General features: G+C 38.8%; 1 protein-coding gene across 1 annotated transcript in view; it reads left to right on the top strand.

Moving 5' to 3' along the window:
* LOC128896480 (zinc finger protein 853-like) overlaps positions 1 to 16086 on the top strand; it is a 168641-nt gene that overhangs the window by 139755 nt on the left and 12800 nt on the right. The window contains exons 5-6 of the mRNA XM_054159851.1: positions 368 to 397; positions 15272 to 15431. Coding sequence (XP_054015826.1) covers positions 368 to 397; positions 15272 to 15431 — 190 coding nt within the window. The remainder of the gene's footprint in view (positions 1 to 367; positions 398 to 15271; positions 15432 to 16086) is intronic.

Genomic DNA, 16086 nt, shown 5'->3' with positions numbered 1-16086 from the left:
TTTTTTCTCTTTCCAACAGTGGGACATTTCCACATTTAGGCCGCTGTCTGATTGTCTCCCTTGCTCTATCTACAATATCTCTCTGGTTAAAACTCGTGGCCGCGTGATCTGTGAAAGTTGCTCACGAACAGCGAGGCTCCCAAAAAAATTGACCATTTCCATTACCCTGAAACCCGCGATCATAAAGATTTCGCGAGATGCGAGTAAAGCACCCGTCGAGTCGCGAAAACGAAACGCTTGTTTTTATTATTCTTTGTGTCGAACGTGGGACGTTGGTTGGGTATTGCATCTGATTCTAAACGATATTTAACTGCCTCGAATTAATGCAAATTGATCTCCATTTCATGCTGGTCTCTCTTTGTCGCAGTGTTCCAAGTCCCCATGGCAACGATTAAAGGTAAAACGATCGGGTCAATAACGGGAGAGCCCATGGGAATTCCTTTCGGGTGTAATTTCAATTCGCTTGCAAACTGTAGCCCTTCATATTTTCCACGATGAGGATTATCATTAATTGGGAATAGATCGCGTGGCTTTTTTTCCGAACCAGAATAATACAGGATGAAATTCGAAGGGAACTAGAAATAGGCGCTCCACGTGTCTGGTATCTGGCATTCGTTAATTAATTAATTAGCCCCAACCCCTCCATATCCTCCGTGATGGCGAAGTCGGTCTTAAGAGCCTCGATATTTACGCGCGGGTGTAACGATTCTCCGATCTTATCGCTCCAGAAAGCACGCGTAGCGTTCTCGTTCTCGTTCGCGTTCGCGTTCGCGGCGCGCTTTATGCCGTCGCAAACTACGGTTCAAGAGTCGTCCTTCGATAAAGCCGCGTCGAACCCCATCGTGCGCACGCGATTTTTGATACCGCTTCCCTAATTAAACGATTCCCTGTCTCCCTGTTCTCTGTTACACGTCTCCGCGCTAAAACCTCCCTCGTCGGTAAACATCGTCGGCTGGCGTGGCTCCAGAAGGACTTGGACTTCGCTCTTCGTCTCTTTCGCCGCGTTAAAATAGAAAACTGGGACGGCCTTTCACAGCAGAACGCCCGCGAATCGGACCGATCCGCGATATGCTCTCCCGAAACTTCTTTTCCGTCTGCACACGGTATACGTTTATTCTTGCCGTTTCAGGGGAGTACAACAACCGCATCCTCTTCTTCGACCTCCTCTGGCTCTTGTTATCGAGACGCTAGATGCCGTCACGTCAACTTTACGAGAGGTTATCAATCCAACAGATTACTCTTTCCGAAATATGTTACGTTGCATTTTAATACGTTTGTGTGCACGTTACTTAACACGCTCACTGTCATGTCATTCCGATACAGTTACTCGCAAAAGTATTCGACCCATACGTTTCATGATTTTTATGTTGGAATAACAAGTTGTAGTTAATTTTAATATTGACAAGACTTTACACATGATGTAGTCATGGAAATGCGCTGCAAATCGATATTATATTTTGTGTAATTACTGTATGTTTCATTGTATCGTTATGAATTTTATTCTATGCCAAAGAGAACTAGTAATTAACGAGACATTGCACGCCGTGTATTTAAACGAGTATTTCTATACATGGAAATTCGCTACAAATTAATTAATAAAACAGTTAATATCTGTTTTGTATAATTCCTATCTATTACATTGTATCATTATGAATTTTATTCTATGGTAACGGGAATTAGTAATCGATATATTAGAGGGAACGGAAAGTAATATAGTTTCTAATGTCAATACTTGTTTAAACACTAGATTGCAAAAGGTTGTTGATGACGAGGGCGATTACGTAATTGATTAAGAATAAAAACTTTAAAAAACTTGAATTTAATATATCGAATTGAATTAAAGAAACGATATCGCTTTCCGGTCCCTCTAATAGTTGAGAAACTGCCCTTTATCACAAAAGATTACAAGTGATCATTTATTTACCAATAACAATTCTGCTTCTCCAAAATTACATTTTGAAGTGATTTAAATTACACTAAGAAGAGTGTATTATAGTATGTTCGAATTGACGAATTTCAAAATAATTTGAAGTAATTTAAATACGTAAAACATACAACGAAATGGACGAGTACTCTAGCGAGTAATGTATTTACATTTAATTAATTGATAATCTATTGTGAAGTCAAAACGTCGCGAACCTATTAGTTTTATTCTATAGTATATATATCTAGATGAGATGTATCGAAGTTCAATCTCGAAACTCAACGATTCCTATTTAATAGTTTACTTCATCCTTGGGTTGATAACCTACTTTAAACTTTAAATATCGCAAAGTAATTCATACTGTAGCTGTTATTTATAGGTTTATACTTATTCTAAAAATACAGCGATCCATTTCAAAAAATTAAATCTAAAAAGAAACTTAAATTGTCGTTTCCAAATTTTACCTCGATTAAATGTTGTTTGTATTTGATGAATAATGTCTTAATCCTTTTATAAGCTTGAAGGGTCACAAACACGTTTAAAGAGTAAGTCTGAATTAATCCTTAAAATTCAATTATACTTATCATCTAGCGTTTCGATCATGTAATAATTAAAAGGTTGGCAAGAAGAAGAAGAGGATGTGTTTATTGTGTAGTATTGCTTTTGCTCCTAGTACTTCTCGAAGAGCAAGGATTAACCCCTACGTTTAGTTTTTATATTATTTTTAACCACACAGTGCGCAATTAGTTACATGTATTAAATATTGAATTAAAATTGAATTAAATAAATTTTTGAATTGACTTATTGAATTAAAATAGAATTAAACAAATTTTTGAATTGACTTATTGAATCAAAATTGAATTAAACAAATTAATGATTTCGCTTATTGAATTAAAATAGTGATCCTACACAAAAATGAAGTCAATGGTAGGAGAAAAACAGTCCAACATCCCAAAGAATTGAAAAACAAAGAAACTAATTTGTCTTGTACATCGTACCGTTCCCTTTTCTGTAAACACGCGATACAGTTGAGGTTAAGACGAAAATAAACTGCTTTGATCGACTAAACATTTATCATTCTGTAAAGATTTAATACATTTGCTGGTTAAGAGTTTATCTGTCCAAACAAACAGATGCGAATTTGTCGATTATCGGAGCAACAAATTTGAATTAATATTTGTTTAACGCAAAAATAATCGAAAATAAACTGTACAATTTTTCTCTATTTCTCGATTCGTTCTTTATCATTTCTAGTCTATAAAAAATCACGCACTGTGGGATCGAATTTCGCGGTGTGAGGTAGCCATGATAATTATAAATAATAATTCGCAATTAGAAGACTTTTCTCCGCAATTCAAGCAATCTTAATCTCATTCGTCTATAAACGTATGCGTATGTAAACATTTTAGATCTGCACCAAGGTTATCGTTAAATTAATGACACGTAATTGCTTATACAACAAGAACAAATTTAAAAACGCGAATACTTTTATACCAATGTTAATTGTATGCATTACTAGTTTACTTCGATTTTCATTTTATACAGTAAAATATATTCAGCATTAATCTCTGGATAACCTTGGCTTATTTATCTATTTATTTACATCTCTCTAGCCAAATGAAATTATATTTGCTCGATTCGCTACGAAAAGTAAACGTCTTCTAATTTATTTCACAAGTATCCGCGAAGTATTCCACGTGTCAACGTACTCGTAATTAAATTTGATCAGATTAATAAATTTCAACCAGTGTGTACACTTCTATTCTACTACGTTTGCGAAAATCACGGTCCGTAAATGTCCAACGCATCCATTTTCTCTCTCTCTCTCTCTCTCTCTCTCTCTCTCTCTCTCTCTCCCCCTCTCTCTGTCTGTCTCTCTGTTCCGACATTTTTTTCGAGTCGTGTCCCCCTGTGATATTAATTTTTTGCACAAACTCCGCCTCTGCGGGCCCCCTTTTTTCCACTCTCCCTCTTTCTCCACTACACACACTCTCGATCGCTAGCCGAGACTTAATGAAATCATTCCCGCGAAGGGTGGAAGATTTCTGCCGATTGTACGCGGCGGACCCTCGTTTTTTTCTGCTCTCCTAACCGAACGAACTGCTATTGGCACAACACCCGGGAGAACCGTGCCCTCAACCCTTTTCTCGAAAAGTTACTATTTTTTTGGCGTTTAACAGTGGCGCGCCCAGAAATTTAACTGGTGGGGTGCAACTGAAACTAACCAGTGATGCACGAGCAAAAGTAATTTCAGACACTTCGCGAAACGTTAACGGAGAAGGTAGAGACTCATTTTTATTTCAAATCAATTTAAAGCTGTAGAGATAAATTTTAATTAAAATGTTAAAACTTTTACAAATAGGGAGAGTACATTGACAAAATTAAAAGAGTGGGACAGGGTGACCATCATTAGATCTATAGCAAAATCGGTCCATATCGTGGCTATATTTTATATATAGTATATAACTATAATAGTATACAACTATATTTTGTCAGAACTGTATACAATGTATTATCCGAGGATCTAGCTGTCAAACAGAGATTATTACATTACTAAATACCATGAAGGCTAATCCTGGAAGATTAAAACTTCCACCGTCGAGGTATTATTTCATTAGTTTTTACTTTTACATTCGAATATAGAAAAATGTCACCGGATAAAGACTGGATATTAGTAGCAGAGGAGGGTGCAATTGCTCCCTCGAGCCCCCCTGGGTGCGCCATTGCCTTTCACCCTGCTCACCTTTCCTCGTTTCTCCGTGGAGGGATGATTGGACACGCATTACGCGAGGATTACAGGCGCGTGATACGCGAAAAAACGCCACTGAGCCGAAATAATACACGGTAGGTAGAGCACGAGAGGAGAGTGGCGCGAGAAATCAAACAGGGCTCGTTCCAATGAAAGAAATCGCGCCGCGTCCCCGTCCTGAATTATTCCCTCGTTCAAACTATAGCATGAGATGGGCAAACTTTTATTTGAATAATACACGATAACTGAAACCATTATACACTACCATTAATTTTAATACACCACCATATTTGTAATTTTTTCGAAGAGGGATGGAAGTAGAAAGCTATTTTGCGATGAATTCATATTTCCAAACCTTTTCGAAACTTTCAATTGACTGTTGACAAGGTTCTCAAACCAATTGATAGTTACCCTTTGACTGTGAAGGACGTATATATACGCTCTCGAGAAGTGGACTAAGAGAAATGTTTGTATTCGTTGTATCAGCTTATAGAGAATGATGAAACAATACTTTTTTATATTTATGGTTTATTCATAAGACGTTTAGTTTCAAAAGTATGAATTAGAAACAAAAGATAATTCTCCTGAGATTTCATAATGGTCTGATCTTCTTGCTGTTGTCTTAAAGAAAAAAAAAAGGAACCAACAATCGAACAATCGAATTTAAAAAAAGCATCCCCTTATAGTGAATGACAAAACGAAACTTTTTTAGATTTACTGTTTATTCATAGAACGCTTAATTCCGGAAATAAAAATTGAAAAGTTAAAAGTTCATTGTACAAATTGATTTTTAGGAGAAAGGTTTTCTAATTTCTCAATTTTTATCTCGGAAACTAAACGTCGTATGAATAAACTATAAATATGAAGAAGTGTCGTTTTGTCATTCTCTATAAAGTAATATTTTGTTTAAATTCGATTGTTCGAATGTTGCTTTTTTTCTGTAAGACAACAGCAATCGGATAAATCGTCCACCCTGTATAAAAAGACTAAATAGTAAAAGTAACTAATTTACTGTACTATAAAACATCAAGGCTACATATTGACACATCTGTACTACATTATTGTCACTACACCACATTCCAGTAAAACAGAGGAATTTATTTTTTTACATAAAGTCCATAAGGTAATAATAAATTATGTACAATAATACTTTTTAATTCAGGTGTCAATAATTGGAAGGGTGTTAATATTAGGATAGTTCACCTTACGTGAAACAATTCTATATAATTCATATATTGCATATAAGAACTGTGATACAATACAAAGTCTGAAAACGATCGTGGTAAGTTTAATGTTAATTACGTTTGTCTTTCTTTGGAAAACTTGCAGGTGGTGTATTGAAATTAATGGTGCGTAACGATTCTTTCGTGACAACTAAACATTTAATTGCTCACTAGGAAATATTTCATTCTTCCTTCTCGAATACAAAAATTTTGCCCTATTCTTAGATAAATATTAGATTAGATAAATCGAAACTTGTTTGAATAATGTTTAATTCTTTGATAGCAGGATCGATAAGAAAAAACGGTTTGTTTCACATGTGAAATAAGCAGTTTTCTCGTATTGTTCTCGCTACCAGAAGTTATATTTCATTCAAAATGATTTTAATTTTGTAATTCAATCACTTTAATTCTACGTGTCTTTATTCGTTATTCGAAATTATCGCGTGTTTACGTATTTAATTCTGCCCATCTTCTGGCACCAGTCAACAGTTCCCCATCACTTCGAAGCGGGCAGTATACGAATATTGTAACATAAAACAAACTTACACTCTTAAAAATGTGGAGAATGTCGGAATTACGTTTCGTCGAGCCTCTTCCGTCGATCGATAGTAAAAATTCAAATCGTAATGATTCGAAATGTCGAAACCTGGGACAAACACTGAAATTAGGATATTCTCGGTAGTCGAGGACTTCCTTTGAAGAAGAAGAAAAAGTCGGTATATTTAAGAAAAGAAACGTTTTCAAGATATTTTTTCGCGACTGAGAAACGAAGAAGAGAGAGAGCCCTTCGCGAGAGAGCGATGCTGGCCAAGGAACACCGAGCACGAGGATAAAAGAGCAAAAGACGAATATCTTTCACAGACTTCGTTTGTTGCAACGAAGGTTGTCTGCCGGCGAGGCTCGCGGCCTCGTTGCGGCTAAAAGAGCCAAGGAAAGGAGACGGCGCGGCGGGCGGGATTGAAAAAAGAGAGGAATAACGCGAAAAGAATTGCTCGCCACGAGAACGACCTTCGGTCTTTATCTCTTTTGCTCCGGAGAAAAGTGACTGTCCAAGGCAATTTTTGCCAAGCTTTTATTAACACTTCGGAGGTGGGAACAAACGACTTTTCATTGTAAAAGGAGAGATCGACGCGAACAAACGCGTAAATTTGACAAACATCGAGGGACGCGAGGTGCAGAAGTCATGGTCTTAAAGTTCATGAACAGAGTCGAAGAGTACATGGCTATGGTTAAAAGCTATTCAAAGGAAACAAGGAATGTCCAAAGTATTTTAAAAGTTATTAATACACAAAGATTCCATGACTTATTGTCCTTGTAAGCATACTCTAAACAGTTGCAGTATATTTAAGCGTTTCCACCCTAATTTGGATGCAGAGGACACGATTTTTTAAAGTTTTTGAATATACTTGAAGACTGTAAAGAGATAAGAAAGAATGTGCAAGAATATTTGCATAATTATTCATACAAAACTTGCTGGTTATATTTTTATATATGTCGGATACTGATAATGGTCGATAGAAGTATAATTCAAACAATTATAACCAGATTAAACGTGTCACCCTTAATTTGGATGAAGAAGTCTCAGTTTTCAAAGTTTTTGCATGTTAGTGAAGACTATTGAGGAGAAACGAGAAATGTCCAAATACATTTTCATTTTATGATTTTGCCAATCATAATGTGATAAATGATAAAAATGTTGATTCAGAAAGTATTTCAAAAAGGCGTAATGCAAGAAGGATGGGTTGCTTAAGAGATACGAATTATCCATGTACGATACTTACATTTATTTATCGTTAGAAAAATTAGAAAGTAGATGATGGATAATAAACTTTTGTTCGAAAAAGTAAGAAATACATCTTAATAATGAACAAGACGAGTTTGAAGAGAAGAGAGATGAACTCTCTACTCTAATTCATCTTTTTGAATAACTGATTTTTCTTGCACCACCCCTTATTTGCTATTTTTTAGATAAATATTGTTACTAAAGAAGGTCATATCCAAGGTTGAATCGTTTGAATATATAATACAATTGTTTCAATTATACTACTGACATTTATCAACATTAAATTGATCATTATCAGAATAAAATTGATTAGTGTTTATTATTAAATTTCTAATAAAGGTGACTGGTATGGAATGCATACAGAAAAAGAACGAAATGGACCCTTAACATTACTCGAAACCCATCTGATTTCTAATGGGCATACCTAACACTCATGATCAAGACATTCCTCGTTTTCAGCTGGTGGCACGCGAGCAAGTTTTCACACATATCTGACAAAATTAAAATTACAACATTAATTTATTTAATTGGAACACTTATTTGTCTTCTATTCTTAAACTTCTATTCAATAGTATCCACTTTTCATTCGTCAAGACCACTATAATTCTGAGCAAAATGTGGACATTCTCTGTAGTCCATCGATAGTGTTCAATTTTATTCCAACGAGTCATAGTGTACACTTGGGACTTGGTTATTCAAAGTAAGAACGAGTAAAAGTGGAGAAGTTATCGAAATTTGTTCGGCAATACGAGTAATCTCGAATGTATCTTACAACGAAGGCCATTTCAATGTTGATGAAGACCTCTTCGGAGTCACTTATTTCTGACAGTCTATGGACAGTCAAGTTGGGCACCTGAAAAATAAAAAAAAATAGTTTTCTTGTTCTTAATGCATTTAAAAGCGGTGGACTATGAATATCATTCATTTCTTATAACCATTCTCCAGTAAAAGACTTCAATCTTAATATACGAAATTAAGTAAAAAGCAACAAGTATAAAAGTTTAAAAATCATATTAAATGAAAACATTTGCTATAAAACAGTGACAAATAGTTAGTTTTTCGCAATGTTCGCGAAAGTTACCACTGTCGGCCAAAGGATTGCTCGTATCGCCAAACAACTTGGACAGCTTGTTTACTTTCTGTCTAAGACGTTCCCCCTCGCTGCAAAAATGCACGTTTTAGCTGGAGGCAATCCCCCAAGCCGAGAATGCAATTACGTTCATGTGAATTCCTTCGAGTCAATCAAAGATAGTCCCTTTTCTGCGAACACAAAATGGCTCCATCGAGCCTAGCGTCACGCATCGCTACGCGTCTGCTCACACCCACTTCCTTTTTACGCCACTCCCTGGTCCGGGCCTACTTTAGATACTTGGAGGAGCCTCAAACGGATAACTAGCGATCGCAACTGGCGAAAAATCGATACGCGATGCAAATAGGCCTCTGCATCGGGGAAAACGATCATGGTACAACGGAAGCTCCGATTCTTCCGTGGAAGGAGGCTCTGGAAAGTTCGATTCGATGCCAAACAATCATAAGAAAAGAAGATTGTCTCCACAGAAACGAGTGGAACATGAGTATTGTCAGGAAAAATACGACTACTCGAAAAAAAGGGAGACCCCCAAGAGGTTTAAGCGGAGCAATCCTCTGTTCCTTCAGTCTCCTCTAGTTTGTCGTACCCTCGCCAACTCCTGAGCAAATGTTAATGCATACATACATCACGAGGCTTGAGAAGTGAGAGCAACGAAATCCTCGAAGCGTTCTATTTGCAAGCATTGCTGAAGAAGGCGAACAAAAATATGAAAACGATTGGTAAACGACTGAGGACGCACGTCGAGAAGGGACCGAGGGACCAGGAAGCGAAGAGAGAAATTGGGAATAGAGGCGCGGAGCCAGGGCAGCGTCTGGCGCATAGTCGAGCAGAGATGAATCTGGTCACGGCGAATCATAAAGTCCCTCGGGGATTCGCCCACGCTACGCTCTCTCGAGATCACGCGGAGAGCGTGCACGCGAGAGATAAAGGAACAGAGAGAGAGAAGAACGGCGAAGGAGAGGTAAATAGAAGGAACGTAGCAGGAGAAGAAGAGAAAGATGGAGAGCAGGGGAGAGCCGAGGTATTCGCGGTGCAAAAAGCGAGGATGCAGGCAAAAAAGGAAGAGCGCAACCGAAGAAACCGGTTTTTTCCAGTTGGGCCAGGTCGGGGCGTCGAACCTACGGACCGCAGCCTCCCTCCGAGAATAACTTGCATGCAGCGAGCAGACGACGACATCGACGGCCAGCATCTTCTTCGCGGCTCGAGCAGCTCTAGGCTTGCCCCAGGTCCGGGGAGAAAGAAAGACGCCCTGACCAAAAGAATCGAGTCTATCCTCCAGCAAGAAGAAGGAAGGACGAGCGTGGGCGTTCAAACGCGTATCGTGCTGAAGAAAAAGAACGAGCAAGAACTCGGAGGAGGGCAAGGACCCTCTCTAAACACCGCGGTTCGTTGACGCCAACTTTTTCGCAGCCCAGGCTACTTTTCCCTCCTTTTTTTTCTCTTCTTTCGAGCCCTGACATCATCCGCCGGGCTGCGCACACGTTGTTCCGGGTCAAGGAAGTTCGCGCGTCCAACAGGAACAACAAGAGCGAGGCGAGAAAAGAAACGGAGCCTTGAGGCCGTGAAATATACGACGACGAATAAAAGAAACTGCGGAAACCGACGACCTCGATGGTCCCGCGCGAGCATTTCATGAGGAAGTCACGTCAACTGTCACCGATTTTATATATTTACCGTTTATTTATTAGCAATTTGTGCACTATTTGCAAGAAGGTTTTCTAGATTGGTGTATATTAGGTTTACAGAGATTTCTCGATAGATTTCTATTACTGAAGTAAAGTTTTGGTAATTCAAGTTGATTTACTATAAAATTAATTAGGAGACTCAGACAAAAATTGTGATCATTTCACGAGAAGGTCACGGCAACTGTCACGCACGGATTTTGACGATTTAACTACCGGTTCATTTACAAGTAGTCTTCAACTTGCAACAGGATTTTCTAAATTGGTGTATATTGACGCTAGGTTTACAGAGATTTCTTGTCAAGTCTCTATTACTGAAGTGATGCCGTAATAAACGAAGTCGATTTACTAAAATTAATTGGGAGGCTTTCACAAAAATAAATTTGGATGTATATTTGTCTTTTTATTAGGTTGTCTCAAAAGTTTCTTCCGTGACTTGCACTCGCTATTTTTCGTGGCAGTGTTTATGTAAATACACAACCTAATTTCTTAGACGCTAATGTTGTAACAGTAATGGAGCAAAATGAATCGTACGCAGTTCAATAATGTAAAATTAGACATAAAATATTGCGTATGTATTACTTATTAATGAAATGGAAGAAACTTTTGGGACAACCTAATATATAGGTCAGTATGAGTGTTGGATGATCAGTGTTATTTCAGAAAAAAGTGAGGTACACCCCCGTTCATAAATGTGTGAACACTTTCCACATTCAATGAATAGTTACACCGTGAATTATTGCTAGAAAATTATTTGTTACCATATTCTGTTTCGAATGTGTATTTGTTAACATTTAATAATATTAAAATCTTGAGTGGGATTTTAAGTCTCGTAGAGAAACTATGTGATTATTCAGAAATATTTGGAAAACATTTGTGATGAGATATTAAAAAAGTAGAAGGAGTAATATTACTTCGAATACAATGAAGAAATTACTAGTTAGCTAGATTAATATCTCTTATGTATCAAGATTGCTAACAGAAATATTAAGAGCACGTGGTGGATACATTAATGAAAAGAAAATTGAATTAATACAATACAAACTAAATATAGAAACTTAAGTGATATTCGTTAATAGATTCGTAATTTTATTTAAATACTTATTCCAATTGAGGAAGTGTTCACATACGTTTGAGCGGCAGTATACATATCAAATTTGAAGAAAAGATATTTCATTCACACCTTCAGACGTTGCTTTTATCCCCTGAACACAAATATAGAGCTCTAAAATACATGTTCAATATTTATCTACTTAATCATAGTAAAAAACCTTCCTCTTAATCCCTTTAGACATCGTCGTAATACATTACTCCATTTAATTTCTGTAAAATTATTTAAAATTTACGCTATCTTGTCATAAAAATTTGTTTCGAACAAATGTCTTACTTGCAAGAAACATTCTTATTCGTCGCAAATCTTCCTATGTATCAAGGAATTACTCATCATTTTGTGTTAGAATTCATTTTCCTTACACCTTGAATTTATTTAAAAAATAAAACACTAATTATTTCATATACATTTAATTTTTTTAAAGAAAATTGTACTACAAGAAAAATAGAGATACTCAAACGCTATGCTCTACGATTCCAGATAATATTTACTTATCGCGATATCGTGGGTGGTAATTGTCCTAAAAACATTTAGAAGTCAAATATTAGTTACATTAGAATTGCCACCAATGTTATAATTCCTCAAAAATAAAAAATAGTTACGTTCTTTGAAATGTCATTAAACTTCGTCTGATAATAACGAGCTTGTTAATAATAATTTTTCTGTACTGTGGTAGAATTGTACAAAAAAAGATTATAATATACGCAAATAAAAATAAGTATACATCGCGGTACGAAGCCGATGCATAGCTATACGTCGCGTCGTTATTAATCTAACCTCGTTTGTAAAGAACTAACGACGTTTATACAGAACATTATGTCTGTCAAACTATAGCACTTGCTGGATGTTCGCGACATAACTGTTTGTATTTTAAATATTTTCGTAACAACTGCTGTTCGCGAGATATGCGATATTTATAATCAGAAGCCGTACAGAAAAATGCATTGTACGTAATGTAGTTTTCCCTTTTTTCCTTGTTTATATCGACGGTATCTCGAGTACTTTATTTACTTATCAATGAATACACAACGTTCCCGCCATTTTATATAACCCTTTGAAGAAGAAATGTGGTATATTGTACCAAAACAAATGCGGGGGAGGGGAGGGGAGGGGAGGGAAGAAAAATAAAACGGGAGAAGAATAAATAAGACTTTGAGATAACGTTAACTTAAATTACTAAACAATTAGAAGTATAATAGTCAAATTTTTATTTGTGTATATTATAATCTTTTTGTGATAATACACTTATCGTTTTAATCACAAAAGCAAAGTAAATATAGAATTCTTTGTGACATAGAGACATGTTTAAACATTTGTCCATTAAAAAATCATTGGGATCGAATAAATTAATTTGAGAGAAATCATTTCGAAATCTTATTTTTCGATTAAATTGAGTGTAAGTAAAAGGAATCCTAACGCGACGAGAATTGACGCGTGGACTTGTCAACAATTGCTCGATCCGCAAACTATCAAATTTCAACGCAAGGGAAACAACACTATTTCAAACACGTACGAAACACGAAAAACGTATTTTTCATTTTTCCCTGTAGCTCTGTAAACATTTCTCTAAATCGACTTTTACATGCATTTCTCGAAAGATACACATTTCAAGAATGTTGCGTCAATTTTCTAGAAAGAGATTTCTAGAGATGGAGAGGTACTGAAATATTAAACGCGTTTATCTCTAAACGACACTTTCCAGTCTGATTGATAGCTTCTCGAGAAAATTACCCGTTATAAAATTTACAAACAATTCGTATAATTTCTGAAGATACTTTTGGTCCGTTAGAGCATCGCGTCCGCTTGCAATTAGTCCGCGTAGGCTAAAAAGTACGTGATCCAGCGTCGAACGAAGGAAAGGAAGGTCCTCGCTAAAAATACTCGCGCGAAATTGTTCGCGAAAGGGGGAAGAAGCGGCGGCTAGAGGGAGGGAGGGAGGGAGGAAGTAAACAGAAAGAAGAAGAGGGAATTGGCTGGCCGAAACGTAAGGTCGACGACGTCTGGTCTTATTTTAAACTGGTCCTGTCCGATATTCGGGTCTCCTTGGTTGCGTCGATCGCCTCGGAGCCGCGAAGTTGTCCCAGGTCCGGGGTGAAAGAAGGGTACGGAGTTGTTGCGGTAGAGATAGGTCGGGAAAGGGAGGGAGAGAGAGAAAGAGAGCGGGTGATGGAGAAGGACGACACGGCGCGTTGAAAACGGAAAAGAAGAGGAAGAAAAAGGAGAAGGATGCGTTGTATCGATGTCGTTGCTGGGGCGGAGGAGGAAGGCAGGAAGAAAGGAACGAGGCGAGACCCCAAAAACTTTCGGGTCATTGTCGTCCGGTCTCATTTTAGCCTTTCCTTCCTCCCACCTCGTACGCCTCCTTCTTCTTACCTTTCCACTCTTCGTATTCTTTTTCGCGCCGTTTTAAGCACTCTTTCGAGCAAGGTTGGCCACCATGTTTTTCCTCGCCGCGTCTCCCCTGCCGCCTCGTGTACGTACGTATATAACCGACCTTCGCGTGTGTGCGAGAGAGAAAAACCGGGAGAGAGAACAACGAGAAAAAAAAATCGCAGATCGAAACCGTATACCGATACGACCGCGAAACTGTTCCTTAACGCGAGGCCACTACCGAACGACGGAGACAGATACTTTACAACGAGGACGTCGTATTTCGTTCATATCACTTCATTTTTTGTACCTGTTGAAAGAATGGCCTTTGTTGCCACTCGTGCTCGCGCAGAAATGAGAAATGTCAACAGGAAACGCTTTCGATCGATACTTGAAACTTGAAACACGGCACAAGCAACAGAGGCCATATCGTAATTGTGTCTAAGTAGCTAGCCGTTTTGTGATCTATGCTTCGCATTCCCGTTCGAGTCTGCGAGCTCCAGATCGATCGGAGATCAACGAGATGCAATCGTTTTATGTAACTTATCTTTCCATCGTTGGCTCCGATCGCTCTGCAGACCTCGCGCTTTTAAACATTCGTCTGTCTGGACTTCGCTTTCTCCTTCCTGCCCCCCTCGAACCTCTTCCAGCTTACACCTAACCATTCGTACAGGAAACTGAAACCTAAAACAAGAAAATATCTCATTTGCCTCCCGCACACGATAACATGAAAGATCCTTCCTCCTCAGCTTCAACATCAATGTCTCCGAGGAACCAATCGCGATTAACGCGTTGAACGCCAGAATGATCAGGATTTATCTAAAATTTTCAAGGGCTTAAAAGATTGCCAAGATGACGATTTCTTGGAAAAAAGATTAAATGTTCGCGTATGCGCAATAAATCAAGATGAAAATCTTGATTTAACCGAACAGCAGCTCTCTGTGAATGACAGAGGAGTTCATGTGAGTATGAAATTGGTCAGTGAGAGAGCAGTTTGGAAAGGTAGATTGATCTCAAGAGAAAATTGTAATATTGTATGTCGAAAAATGTGAAATCTGGCGGTCGACGCGTTTTGAGAGACGAAAGGTTCTCCCAGCCCCGTGAATTCCTTGTTGCCAGACACTCGAGGCGAATTCCCTTTGCAAAATGAAAATAGTCCGTGGTGGCGGCGGCAATCGGTGCCCTAACTCTCACTGGTCAATCGTTCTGTTCTGTGCGCTGCCTGTCCTGCGCTTCTGGTTCGCGACACTCTGTGGTGGTATTCTGTGGGTCGGCTGCTCTCTACGGTGCGCCGCGTGTGCCTGCTTCCGGTTCCTCTTCTTCCGGCCCCGCAAAAAAGGAGTTGCAACAGCGTGTTGTGTTCCAGCAACACGCCGCCCTGATCGGCGGCCCGAACGCAACCAGCTGTCCCGTCTGCCACAAACTCTTCCTCGGCGGTGAGGCTCTCATGGAGCACATGAAGCACACCCACAAGGACCCGAATGCCTCCGGCGTTGCCAGTAAGTATCTACGGATAATCGAGCACCCTCGATCTCGTCCGTGTCACTCTTTCTTTCTCCTTGCTTCTCATCCTACGCGCGTACAGCATCGGGGGGCTAAAACACTTGCGGTTTTCATCTCTTCTCTTCACTTTTACGATTCTCTGCACTAACGCTTACAACACTCTGTCTGTAACACGACTAACCCACGATCAACGCGGGTAATCGAATCTTACGCGCTTCGTCTGTTGGCCGCCACGGAGGGGAACAAATCATCGTAGACGACGCTTATATGCTGACAAACTATGCGGAAAGCAAAGAAAATAACTGGTAGACGCACACCCGGTGTGCGTGTATATATTATACGTCCATGTTCTACGATACGATGTGTTCTTTCTCGTGGCTGGTGTCGACTTTTGCTGGGAATACTTTGTCCGTCCTCTCTAACATCTAACAAACGTACAGAGGGTTGGGCTGCACGCCCCGCGACATCCTTCGAGGAGAAAGAAAGAAACGAGATAGGCGCGTAACGAGGGTGCCTTAATTGCGTGAGTAAGTTTTAAATGGGAGAGAAAGCGTGAGACGGAGAGGTGGAACTGCCGCTCATCGAGAGGAACGAACGAGGGGTGGTTCGTTCTTTAGTCTTTAAGTACGTTTCACGTCCCCCACACCCCCC

This window comes from Hylaeus anthracinus, unplaced genomic scaffold (assembly GCF_026225885.1).
Source record: "Hylaeus anthracinus isolate JK02 unplaced genomic scaffold, UHH_iyHylAnth1.0_haploid 1, whole genome shotgun sequence".
NCBI lineage: Eukaryota > Metazoa > Arthropoda > Insecta > Hymenoptera > Colletidae > Hylaeus > Hylaeus anthracinus.
Note: the sequence above shows the minus strand (reverse complement) of the source record. Positions and strands in the feature narration are given on the sequence as shown.